General features: G+C 39.8%; 1 protein-coding gene across 1 annotated transcript; it reads left to right on the plus strand.

The window, feature by feature from the left end:
- The first annotated feature begins 2,047 nt into the window (after positions 1–2,047).
- On the plus strand, positions 2,048–12,535 carry barx2 (BARX homeobox 2). The gene is made up of 4 exons (XM_085245570.1): positions 2,048–2,452; positions 7,662–7,977; positions 10,653–10,737; positions 11,469–12,535. The coding sequence occupies exons 1-4, from the start codon at positions 2,266–2,268 to the stop codon at positions 11,754–11,756; spliced, it is 876 nt and encodes a 291-aa protein (XP_085101696.1). The 5' UTR covers positions 2,048–2,265; the 3' UTR covers positions 11,757–12,535.
- The last annotated feature ends 491 nt before the right edge of the window (positions 12,536–13,026 follow it).

The following is a 13,026-nucleotide window of genomic DNA, read 5'->3' on the forward strand; positions in this document are numbered from 1 at the left end:
CGTCTCCAGCTCTGGAGCGGGCGGATTAGAGGCCGCTCGGTAGCCGCTGCTGTGTGGACTTATATAGAAGCGTGCCTCCTGAAATGATCCGCTTGCAAACACCAAGGGACTCTGCCTCCCCTGTAGCCGTGCCCCGCCTCATCTGACAAGATGCCTGCAGCCGTGACTGCAGGAGCTTGGCACCACCTCAGGTTGCTGGGTTCACCGGGGACTAAATCTACCTCCACTCCCTTCAATGTATTGAATCTCATTTGACTTTAATATTACTGTTGTTATTTGCAATCACAAGTAAAGTTAAATACATTTAAATATTCAGAAATTATATCACCAGAGAATACTTTTCTTCTTTCTTTCGTGCATCAACGACTTAAAAAGTAAAACGTGTTCTGCGGACACCTCAGCAGTTGTTTCCATCTCCTCTTTGATCAAGCCATCAACCCTCTGAAAAAGAAAGCTGAGCTTCCCGTGCAGAGGTCCCACATTTCCCCCCTCCACACTTTGGACACGGCGGCTGTGGAGGTGCGAGTTGCCACCGGGTTCAGTTTATTTCCTGTTGTGATAATTGTTTCCCCCGGACACCGACTTTTCGACGTTTTTCGGACAGTTTGAAACTATCTGTACTAGCCTTTCTCGCCAGAAGACTGTTGTTCACTTTATTACAATCATAACGTACACACACACAAAAAAAAAAAAAATGAAAATAAAAACCAAATCAAATTATGCAGCAAGCACTCTTAAACTTATTTCTTTTAAACAGTTATTCGTTAGTGGACTTAAAAACAAAAGAGTAGCCAAAAATTAGATTTTGTCTTTTCTTTTCTGTGTGATAACAATTCTAAAATGAAGATTACAGGGAAATAAAACACTGAGAAAATATACAGAGATTAGTTTGTGCGAGTTGGACGTGCCTATAGCCTTCCACGCATTAATGCCAGAGCTGTCAGCTCGTGGCTGACACTCATCCTACCTTTATTCGAGCTTAATGACAGATACTTCTCTTAAAATAGATTTCACCGTTGAACCAAACGAATTCTGTGCCAAGCAGGAACAAGGATGTTTTTATTCTGTGGAAGCCAATTTTGTTGAAAAGTGACTGTTAATAAGACTTTTTGTGTATGATCCTGCCATGCATGCTGATTTGTGATAAATTACACCTGCCGCAGCTTGTTTGCGATATGAATAATGACTATAAGTCAACTGACATGGCCTGTAACCACAAAAGATTTGGGGTCCGTTATAGCATAAATTCTTGTGTTTACCGTTTTAAAGTAAAATATCTTTTATGTGCTATTATCATTATTATTATTATTATTATTATTATTATTATTATTACGGTTGTTGTTGATGCTGTTGTTTTGTTAAAAATTAAAATGATTTTGCGGTGTATATAAATAATTAAATAGTTTTAAAGAAATAACAAACCACATAACTGTATGTTGTATAAAACGTATAATGTAGAAAGAAAGAAAGAAAGAAAGAAGTTATCCCGACATTCCCACATAAATGAACTTATGGTTCTCCGAGGTTATAGCCTGTGATAGAGTGAATAAAACAAACTATCGAATAGACTACACCGCATGCGGTTTCTCGGACAGATCCTTACGCACTAGTCTACAGCTAAAGACAATTACAAATGATTTCATGTGAATCATGAAGCGCCACCAGTTTTGTGTTAATAAATAATCTTAGCCTGAAAACCGAGGTCTACTTGACCTGAAACACTGCTAATAATATTAAATGTATGAGTTTGATAGGTATATTAATATTATTTTAATAGTATAGCTCTAATGATAATATTAGTTTCTGTTCTGGAAACTGTGGTTTTACTCTTGCGCTCTAAGTTGTGGGCTAGTCCGCAAAATAAAGCTGAGAGAGAAACAAGTTTTTATGCGGGCATGAGGTATTGTATGTACAGTACGTGTGTGTGTGTGTGTGTGTGTGTGTGAGAGAGAGAGAGAGAGAGACAGAGAGAGAGAGAGAGCAGCAGAGTTGTGTTAAGGGATGGTTTATATAGCAGTGGGTGTGAGCACAGATTGTAGTGAGTTCATTACCGCTGCACCGCTCTGCGCAGCTCAAGTTAAAGGCTAGCGATCCTCACCGGGACACTTCAGGGAAAGCTAAACTTCATTTTTAAAGATAAGCAATGAGCTGTTTTAACGCATGAACTCCAACAGTCGGCTTTAAAGACGGTTGAAGCTTCATATGCTTAGAAATTACTGAAGACTTTGTGCAGCGACGATTGCGCACGACGCACAGGGACAGATCATGCACTGTCAAGCCGAGTTGAGGCTCTCCTCCCCTGGGCAGCTGAAAGCTGCCAGGCGGCGCTACAAGACTTTCATGATTGACGAGATCCTCTCGAAGGAGACATGTGATTATTTTGAGAAACTCTCTCTCTACTCGGTGTGTCCTTCACTCATTGTTCGACCAAAGCCTCTTCATTCGTGTTCGGGTAAGACGTTTCTCCCGTCTACTTGGGAAAGAAATAAAGTAAACAGATATTTTTAAAATATATGTGAGACGCACTCATTAGTAGGTTGCAGATAATTTTACGCATAAAATGGAAACACTTACATAGTATTTCAGTACTGTAATCGATTTTTTAAATTTAAATAATAATCAGAATAATATGATATATTTAAATGTCGCGTGATTGGTGAATTGTTATTTCCTGTACACAGGCTGAGGTATATTAGGCAGGTACAACTCGACATACACTCAATGGTGATGAGGATTATGCGTCTGTGTTGACAGAACAATATGGTAACGTAGCTCCACATTGTGTTCAGTTACTCTATTATTATTTTAATGATCATAGATAGATAGATAATTGATTTGATACGATAGTACAAATAAAAAAATATATATAAACATTATTGCATTGCCAGATTTCATATCTCTTTGAAGGCTTGCATATTTGTTTTCTAGTGTCGTTTAATCACAGTTAGTCTGGACTTTCTATTATTGCTACAACAGTGACTTCATCTTCATCATTCTAAACTTTACATGATAAATCGTTTCATATCAGCTAAGTGTTTGGTGTTGAAACTCAAGTCCATTCGTCAGTGAATTTCAATGATGCTTAAGAACTTTTTTTTATCGAGCGGATAAATGATTGAACTGATAGGTCAACGAAGAGCGCAGCAGATAAAGTAAACGATAAAGAAAAATCTAACGCTAGAAACCCGTCATAACTAAGCGCCAACCTTCAGTCTATTTTATCTCATTTGTTTTGATGAATATGAGTTTTCTGGCTTGCCAAATGCTGCCCTCAATGTCCCTTACGCGGTGGGTATTTACAGATTAAATGATGATAAATGATTATGTGTTGCTAGAAATATAGATGTAGTAACATGGAAAAAGTTGTAGGAAACAAAACACTAATGATGATAATAATAATAATAATAATAATAATAATAATAATAATAATAATAATAATAATAATAATACAGTGTACTGGTGTGTTTAGACCAATACTGAAGGAAATATAGAGCTAAATTATATGACTTAAACGAATAACCGTGGCTCTTTTTGAGGTTATTTAGTGTGTTTTAGTATTTCATGCTCATGCTGCTGAAATGAGATAGATAGATAGATAGATAGATAGATAGATAGATAGATAGATAGATGATAGATAGATAGATAGATAGATAGATAGATAGATAGATAGATAGATAGATAGATAGATAGATAGATAGATAGATAGATAGATAGATAGATAGATAGACAGACCATTGATTTGAAGTCAGTTTGAAAACAGCCCCTTAAATGTGTCTTGTAGTCGCTGAACCAAACTACAGTTTGACAGATCTCATGGTACACCATGTTACCTTTCACAAAAACACAACTTTTTTGTTGACTCTTAACTTGTATTTTCCACTGAATCACAACAACTCAAAGGCTACTGCACGCTCTGGTAACCATTAGGATAATTGCTCTAGAGCCTGAAATAATAGCCACTGCAATTTGATGATGACAGCGATGGGGGGGATAAAAATAGGGGGAACGATTCCCTCATCCCTCTGATATGGTTGGTGTATGCTAGAAGGCACTATGACTGGGCTTTGGCACCCCTCTGTTCGGATGGATAGTGTAACCCGCCCTGCATATCAGAACACTGTGCCCACTACTTATTTGTAGCTGTGGGGGTGTTAGACACAGTATATTCTCCAACATCAATGGCTTTTAGAGCTTGATATGGAAGCTGGCAGGCTTAGAGGTCCTGGGCCAAAGAGAGGTGGCTGGCTGCTGAATGGCCCCCTAACAGTGAAAGTTGATTTCTTCATTCTGTGAAGGAAAAGATGTTATAGCCTCCTGCTGCCAGTTGAGGCCGCTGAAAGACAGTGATGCCATCAATGTTGACTGCAGGATGACAAATGAGATGTTAGTTTACTGTGTTTTTTTTGTTTTTCTAATTGCTCCAGTGTTAGTTAAACATACCACCTTAATGTTCTCAGTGCATTTATTCTGAGAGTTGTTGTTGTTTTTATCTTCACCCCCCCTCCCAATGTTAAATAAACTGAGCTTTTAATGGTGTACAGTATTCATAGAATTTGTTCCATGTGAGTTACAGAGGGATCTGAGATAATGAGCCTTGACCTGGTGCTGAGCAGTGAGCAGCAGAATGGCAGCTTACAATATTTCATTTGGCTTTCCATCTCTCAGCAGGACCTAGGGTAGGGCTTTTAGTGGTGTTTTCTGGAAGAGGTGAGAGAGATTAAGATCAACTGTGGTGTAATCTCACCTGACAACATAATGAAAAAAAGAGTAGTGTGAAGCCCAAGGGCTGCTGCATACTGGTTTAGCACTGGCTGAGGGCTTATAGGAGAAATCCAAGTGAGCAAAAGGGTTTTTATCCCATCTTAAAACTTAATCTGCTGCAGACAATAAAGTCTCCCATTAAGCATAAAGTCAAGTTAAGCAGTATGATTACACCCATGTCGGCACACACAGGCGAGTATGCATACACACAAAGAGAAAATGCACACACGTCTTCAATTTTCCGTTAAGGATAATGTTTGACAGCTTGTCATCTCCTTGTCATTCCTGCATAGCCATGAGATTTTTCTGTTTCTAAAAAGGATAAGTAATAAGTTGTCTCTAAAAGTAGTTGATGCTACGGGCTAATTTCTGCTGCCACCTCTGTAGATCGGGTTTCAGGCTAAATGCTTAGCACGTTTAACGCGATGCTTTTTGATAGATGGGCTGACTCTCTTAGAGCAAAAACACTTTTACACAGTTACGCTCAATAAGATACAAGAAATTTTTTCTCTGGTACATTCCGAGAAGGACCATTAAATTCCTATGATCAGTCAGGATTAGAGGAATTTAACGGAAATTAAATATTTGTGGCTGAGGAAAAACAGAGAAACTACATCAGGTTGTCCCAGCAGTGTTTGATTTGTTTTCAAGGAGCGAGGACAAAAGCAAACAAGCAAAAAAGAAAGGCAATTAATTGAGCAACATCCTAGATGTCATCAGATAGTTTATATGCAGAACATGTCAAATGTTCACGTACACTTGTCATAGCAAAGCAATGACTCACCCATACTTCCTCACCATTGAGGAAAGAAAACAAGTGACAGAAGGAGTGTAGATGTTATGATAGGCATCAGGCAGTTCCAGGTTGTGACATTAAAATTGTGGCATTAAAACTATTTTCCGTGTAGTTCTAAAAATAACACGCTTGCTCTTCACTCAATGAAAATGAGTGCAAAATAAAGTTTTTTTTCAGTAAGTGTTATGTCATAATAACCATGTTATCAATAGAGAAAACAGCTGGTATCAAAAGGAGTGCTTAACAAACTGCTCTTCTTGATCTATTCTTAGCAAGTATGTCTTCTGTAATGGTTACTACAAGCATTTGTACCAGTGCCTGCATTCCAACTGTGATTATCAAGAGTATCAGTGTGCTTTTGCATGGAGCTGAACTGCGCTCTTGCAACTACTCAAACAGTTTATTTGTAGACTATTGACAGGACACTGGCACTTGTCAACAGCATGTCAGAGGGATGGCTTTACTGTCAGTGGAAAGTCACCATGAGGGCTAGCATTCTTTGCTCCATTCTTTGTTAGTCGTCTCACCTCTGGGGGACTCTCGGTAGACACCGTTTAGTTTTGTTGACACAAGATTTTCTTTAGTTGTGAAGACAAACAAAAGTGTGTTCTTTTGTCGGACAGCCGTGACTGACACGGTCCACTTTTCCTGTAAATTATAGTTCAGTAAATATGTATGATGTATTTATTATCTCTGATGAGTCACTCAAACAAACATAGATATGATACAGAGCGAAAGACAGAAACCATGTAAAAGAAACATGAATATATGGCAAGCTCATACAAGGACAGAAGAGAGGTCTTCTTGTCTAGACTTGTTGCAATACCACCAATCTAACATTGGAGGATTAGCGATGACCTCAGTGTCTTACCATGATGTCACGATGAGCCTGAGGCAGAGTGTCATGTGTGTATGTGCCTTTCTTCGTTTGGAAGGCAACAGTGGCTGTGCGTATATGCATTTAAATGTGGCATGCTTGCTGTTAATTAATAATTAAACAGAGAGGTTTAACTGAATTGATGCACATTTTATAGCTTAAGTCTCTGTATGTATGACTCATTTAACCATAAGATTCAGAAAGTGTGCTCCATTTTCTTTCTGGGTTCATGTTGTTCTCACCTACCTTGAAAAAACATACAGAAAAAGTTCAGACAGTATGTTTTCTGTCAGCTCTGGCATATATATTTCACTGCGTTGAGGTTGTCTATTGGTTAACGAGAAGCTAAAGAAGACAAATCTGCCACAGGCACCCAGAAACACACATGCTGGGCGTTTCCGTGTGTGACAACTGGCTATTTTTTCCTTGCCACTGGAGCATTTTATCCCTCTCCGTATCTTCCTCATCTACTCCCATAATACCACTTGTGCCCTTTCCACTGTTCCTTATCAGCCCGTGCATTACAGCCTGCACCATGCTCAGATTGAGTGTGATTTCTGGTTAAGGGAATGGTTTTACTCTTTAAAGCTGTGTAGATTTTTTTTCTCTGGCGGATATTATATTTGCTTTGCGTGACCCACTGCATCCTCTGTGCTAACCTCCAGGTCTCCATCTCTCCCCCATAGGCTCCAGACAAGTGCTGCTTTTATTGATTCTGGCGTCTGCTGCTTCTGTCTTCTCTGATAGAGAGCAAAAGTGTGTGTGTGTGTAGTTTGCAAGAGTGGGAGAGAACATAAGAGAGGGGAAAAGTTTATTATTTGAGTGGTGTCCGATTTAGTTTTTAGATTTTATTACAGCTTATTGTGCCTGCACTCGTCTCTGTGTGTGGGTGTGCATGTGGTTGTTTTGTGTTGGGAAGCAGTTAGCGCTTAACAACCTCTGAAAAATAATCAGTCATTTGAGCGGTTCAGAGGATCAGTGTAAAACACAGCCTGCGTCATTGGGATCACAGCCCTCTACATGAGGAAGGTCACAACCAAAACACTTTTCACGGCAAACGCTGGCCAATTAAAAACGAACCTGTCTAAGCAATTACAGGCGGTCGATAATGGTATAACCGAGGTGACTGAGCAGTCCAAAATAGCTCTCTTTGAAAGCTGCGGTGATTCAGAAGGATGTGTATTCTAACTACTGGACTTTAATGCATTTCTCTATGTTTGTGTCCAGGCTCCTCGTCACTACGTGCCTACCCGCTCCTCTCAGTGATCACGAGGCAGCCGCCCAACCTGCCTGCTCACGTCCCGCAGCCGTCCTCTCCGGGCGCTGCCCATCCACATCTGCCACTGCTTTCCCCACAGCATCCCAGAGGCTCCGAGCTGTCACCCAGCCAGACGCCCCTCAGTATCAGCAGCGAGTCGGAGACTGAGCGCAGCACACCCCGCCTGAAGAAGCCACGTCGCAGCCGTACTATTTTTACTGAGCTGCAACTGATGGGCCTGGAGAAGAAGTTCCAGAAGCAGAAGTACTTGTCCACTCCTGATAGGTCAGTATGGTGCAGACACTAAAATCTGACTGAAACGACACACAACATAAAAGCCCATAAACGAAACAAAGTCACGATTTCGCCTCATCCGCACCAACATTTTGCATAAAAGAAATCAAACCTCTGAAGCGTCAGAGGTAACCTCTACATGCAGTTGACGAGAATGCACCAGCAGCAAGTGTGATATAAGTGCAACTCAGCCATAGCATTTTGACAACCTGCATGCGAACTTACACGAAGCAAAATTTGAAAGTGCATAACGTGCGCACCCTCGAGCACATCCACAAAGCCACAGATGCAATTATCAAGTGGCGGTTAACCCAGCATCATAAGTTTTGATTTATCCTGTGGGGCATGTCTCATGTAATGTGAATTCGTCAAAGCCAAAGCATTACCTCAGCGTTCTAGTTGAGACACGAGTAACGTTTTAACCCTGAGCTCTAGAACAGCAAAAGGCCCCAGCAACCAAACACTGCCTTATTCAGTGAAACAGGGACAGTGGCCAACACAAGCAAACAGAAATGTATTACACTGATTTACTGCCAATCATTTCACACATCTGCAGGTGTACATAAAGTGCATTAAGCTTTCTACAATAAGATGAAGTAATATCTGTGTCTTAAGTTCCATTCTACGGGTCATTTTTGGGACCGTATTTTTTCCAGTTAAAACTGTAGAGCTCGACTTTATATTTGGCCTGCAGGCTGCTTTTCCATTATAAGCCAGAAGAGCATTTTGCCATAAATGTTGTTTAAAGCGCTCCAAGCAGCTTCACATGTGCAGCAGGAATTTTAAGCTGCTTGTGAACCTTCACGTAGAGATTTCGTGCACCTCTGTACCCCCTTATTCCCCCTTATTCATTTTTTAATATGCATAGAGAGTGGTGATAAAAACGTAAATAACTGCTGCAACATGTTCACCTGTTTACACACTGACATAGCTCCTCTTTGCAGGAACATGTTGCAAACGCATCGTCCTCGTTGCACTCATTGCAGTGTAACTGTGTGCTACGTGCGATCTAAAAATAAATTAGCATTTCTGGATTAAACCAGATTTATTTGTCATTCCATTTACATCCTCTCCATGGGGAAAACTCCCACGATGCATTATTTAATGTATCACATCTTTGCCTGCCTGGAGCTGCTGGAAAGGTGCCATGCCTCATCTTAAGCAGAGGCCCCGAGGCAGAGTACAACTGAGTGATCAAAAACCAACTACCCGTATGAAATACTGTGCCAAAATACTGTGTCCTGTCAAAATATCCGATTCTGACACTGTGTTGAAAATTAATTAAACACCCAGGTAGTGGAAAAACATCAACAGAGAAAATCCCCTTTTAAAACCCCACATCAAAGGTGTGGCATGCGCCTCACTTAGGTTTGTTATGATCCAAAGACAACTTAGCTTCCCTCTTCCCTTTTCTTGGCCGAGAATCTCTGCGGTCTCGAACTGAGAGTATGCGCGGGGGCGGACAGAAGCAAAACCAAAAATATTCCTGAAAAAAAAAACGACTTTAAAGTATTTATATCGCGGAGCGGTAATGATTTTGTTACACTTCCGAGTATTATTACAAGTGTTCTAATGATCGTCATCTTTATCATCATCGCCCTTGTTAAGAGGTATTCAGTTTCACCCAGGAGTCCCGTGAAAAGTGTGAGAACAGAACAAAATGGCGGCCTTGCAGTGGCCTGGAGGGAGTGACTCAGATACTGTTTGTACTGCTGTGTGCGTGTGGTTTTTCCCCATTGAGAACTAATGACTATAAATAATTGGGGTGTTTTGCTTTTTTTGCAATTACTGTTTCTAGCCTCCAGTTTTTACTCTACATCTATAGAAATCTGATGGACAGCTCAATTGCCCTCATGTCTTGTCTTTTTAGACACACTGGCACGCACGGACACACATGCTTCTTGTCTAGTATAAGGTAATGCAGATAGATCCATGAATCTCAGGGATTTGTTTTTCTGTAGCTCTGTTTTTTAGATTTTGTTCTCTCTTTTTTGCTGTCTTGGTTTTCACTATCACCATCAAATGAAAGTCAGCTCCTGTCCCTGGGGGGTGCTGGTCGTGAAAAATCCTTCATCTGGCTGTTAAAGACCTGGAGTAAGATCAGGGAAGAGGAAATCTCATTTAAGAAAAAAAAGAACTTTTCTTTCTACTAATGGATGCCTTGTCCACTTTATCTGGCCCTTCCTGAGGTTTTATATTACACACCAACAAATAGCCCTATTAGTCATGGATCACCACATGTGGTGGATGCATTCTGAATTTTCTCCGACGGTCTCAATTATCCAGCTACGAGCGCTATGATGGGATTACCGATGTTGGCATAGATGGCTGCAGGTGTACAGTGTCAGACTGGAGTTCCTGGCATATAATCTCTGGCGTGAGATGCTTAAACAGAGTGTGGCCTAATGCTCTTTTTAAGTTTTCAGTGTTGCGAACCTTTAGGCATGAAATTGCATTATATAGTTGAAATCATAGTCTATAATTCACAGAGCACAATTAGTGTCAAGATTTCTTCATTTTTGTGTTCGTGTGAAGAGAAACTGATGTTTAAAGCATGCCAACAGTAATGATATATGTCCTGGATAGGTTCCAGGACTGTACTGGAACAAGCACACTAAAATATATACATAAGTAAACTTTATCTTGTTTTTTTTGTGCTTCTGCAGGTTAGACCTGGCACAGTCGCTTGGTCTCACACAGCTTCAGGTGAAGACATGGTATCAAAACAGGCGTATGAAGTGGAAGAAAATGGTAAGTTCTGAAGTAAAGCTTGACGTGTTTTTAGTTGTACAAGTCAGATTCAACAAATATTCTTAACTGGAAAGGCCGTCGGTAGTGGAATTGGAAAAATGACAACGTCTTATACTAACACTGCAACTGGCAATAATGTGTATGATCTTCTTTGCCAAAATGAGCCAATAAAGTAATAATACTGAAGCCAAAGGCAATGTTAGTTTTGGGTAAATCAAATCTAAATTCAGATTATTTGGACAAAAGCATTTTGATTAAATGTTGTTTGATTCTTTTATGAGAAAAAGGATTATCTGTAATTAAGTACAAAAACTGAATGTGTTATTATGAATGCTTTTTGCATGCAGGCCAGTAATATTTGTTTTTTGCTTCCTTTTCATTTTGGATTATTTTGTTTTCATTGTACACCACCGTTTTAGAAATGTTTGCTGCTACTATTTTATGCTACAATATTAAGTAAATATAGCAACATGGAAGGAAGTGGAGGGTGCGGAGAGGCAGAGTGTAGTGTGACTGATGATGACGGCAGCGAGAGCAAACACTTTTTGTAGAAGGGTCAACAACTGAGAGAACAAAAAAGACCTGAAATCGTTAAAGATAAATGAGTGCACAAGGCGGAGCCAGTAGCGATATGTCTTCACTTAATTACTATAATAGCAAGCATTGCCTTTGACTTCTGCTGCCATTTATCACCAGAGGAGTCCACTAAGACCGCCTGTGTGTTATCCTAGGTGCTCAAAGGAGGTCACGAGGCTCCGACTAAGCCCAAGGGAAGACCCAAGAAGAACTCCATTCCCACCACGGAGGAAATAGAGGCTGAAGAGCGGCGACTGAAAATTGAAGAAGAGGAGAGGATGAGGAGATTAGCTGAGAAAGCGGCGGTGGTGCAGAGTGGAGGAGAAGCACCCCAACTGGAACCTCAAGATCTCAGTTCGGAAAGTCACAATCCAGCCGGAGCAGTGGAGGGATCCGAGCGAGAGCTGCCACTCCTTGTGTCAGAAACTCACACAGCCAGCTAAGCAAGAACAAACCAAAGACTAATGCCAACCTGAAAACAGATAGTGCCTCAGGATCACTGTAAAAAAGCCTGTGTGGTGTTAAGAGCCAGTTGCTTTAGCTATATCGTCGGCTTCACGTTAGTGGCCTAGAGCTTTTACCCAGTGTAGCATTGAGTTTTTCGTTCACTGGAAATTGTGCCATACTGAGAGCAAATCTCCATAAATACTGATTGCACTGGTAAACCTTTTGCCTTCAGCCTGCAGCGTAAGGAGTAGTAATCAAAAAAAAAAAAAAGGTCGGTCTGGCCTTAACGTGTATCTCAGCAGTCATCGTTGGTGCCAAAATATCAACCAATGCCTTATTAAAAAGGTGTCTATGAATCTTTGTATTATACATTACTTCACTGCCAAAACTCTGTAATATGAAACGGTTACAGTGCCTTCTTGGTCTCAGAGGAAAGCTTTTTAAATAAAATAATATCAAATGCAGTATATTTTTTATAATCATTTCTAACTGTAAGTGCCATATTTCGAGACGGATTTGTAAAGTTTAGACAAGAAGACCTCTATTTTTTAGTTTGGAGTCAGATTGTAGAGCTCTGGTTATTATTTGCTCATATAAGCTTGCATTTTTATTTTGTTTTTTCAAAGATCAAAGGAAATGTTTCTGCCAAGCCATACACTGTATCATGCAATAGAAACATGTAGAAAACATATGGTCTTTCAAATATATACACGTATGAACAAGTATATAAACTGCTGTTTTTTAATTGGATTGGATGAAAAATAGTATATATATATATATATATATATATATATATATATATATATATATATATATGTGATGTTTCAGCTGTTCCTGATTTTTTTTTTCAATGAAAGTACATATGATTTTCAACCACAAGGAAACCACAACTCTAAAGCAGTTTAGACTCACACGTCAATACCCGTCACACATATAAAGTCTCCAATATGTCTTCAGCCTGCAGGCTCTGCATGATTACCCCAATTGGTACGTTAGACCTGAATTAAAATAACAGTTTTAAACTGCCTGTGACTTCTCCATGTACATCAAACTCTGCGCTGTTCTGTTACAGATCTCAAATGTTTCAGAGTTTCGACTGTTGAGTTTTGCAGATTTACGTTTATTTGTCATTGTTTAAGATGAAACATGCAGTATTTTTCCGATGTATATAATGCTTGTTTGGTAAACTTGTTTGTTGTTTGTTTTTGTTTTTTTTTTAGGTTTGTGTAAAATTATTTTTACTATATACAAGTGTGTGTTTATGTA

The sequence above is a fragment of the Mchenga conophoros genome, linkage group LG14 (genome assembly GCF_057382185.1).
Source record: "Mchenga conophoros isolate Kocher_MC1m ecotype Shallow Benthic linkage group LG14, M_conophoros_male_GT1.1, whole genome shotgun sequence".
NCBI classification, from domain to species: Eukaryota; Metazoa; Chordata; class Actinopteri; order Cichliformes; family Cichlidae; genus Mchenga; species Mchenga conophoros.

Bases quoted from the DNA above. Each gene is read 5' to 3' on its own strand.
- barx2 (XM_085245570.1), top strand. From the start codon at position 2,266: ATGCACTGTCAAGCCGAGTTGAGGCTCTCCTCCCCTGGGCAGCTGAAA. The intron at 2,453-7,661 runs GTAAGACGTTTC...GTTTGTGTCCAG, and splicing joins GCCTCTTCATTCGTGTTCGG to GCTCCTCGTCACTACGTGCC. The intron at 7,978-10,652 runs GTCAGTATGGTG...GTGCTTCTGCAG, and splicing joins TACTTGTCCACTCCTGATAG to GTTAGACCTGGCACAGTCGC.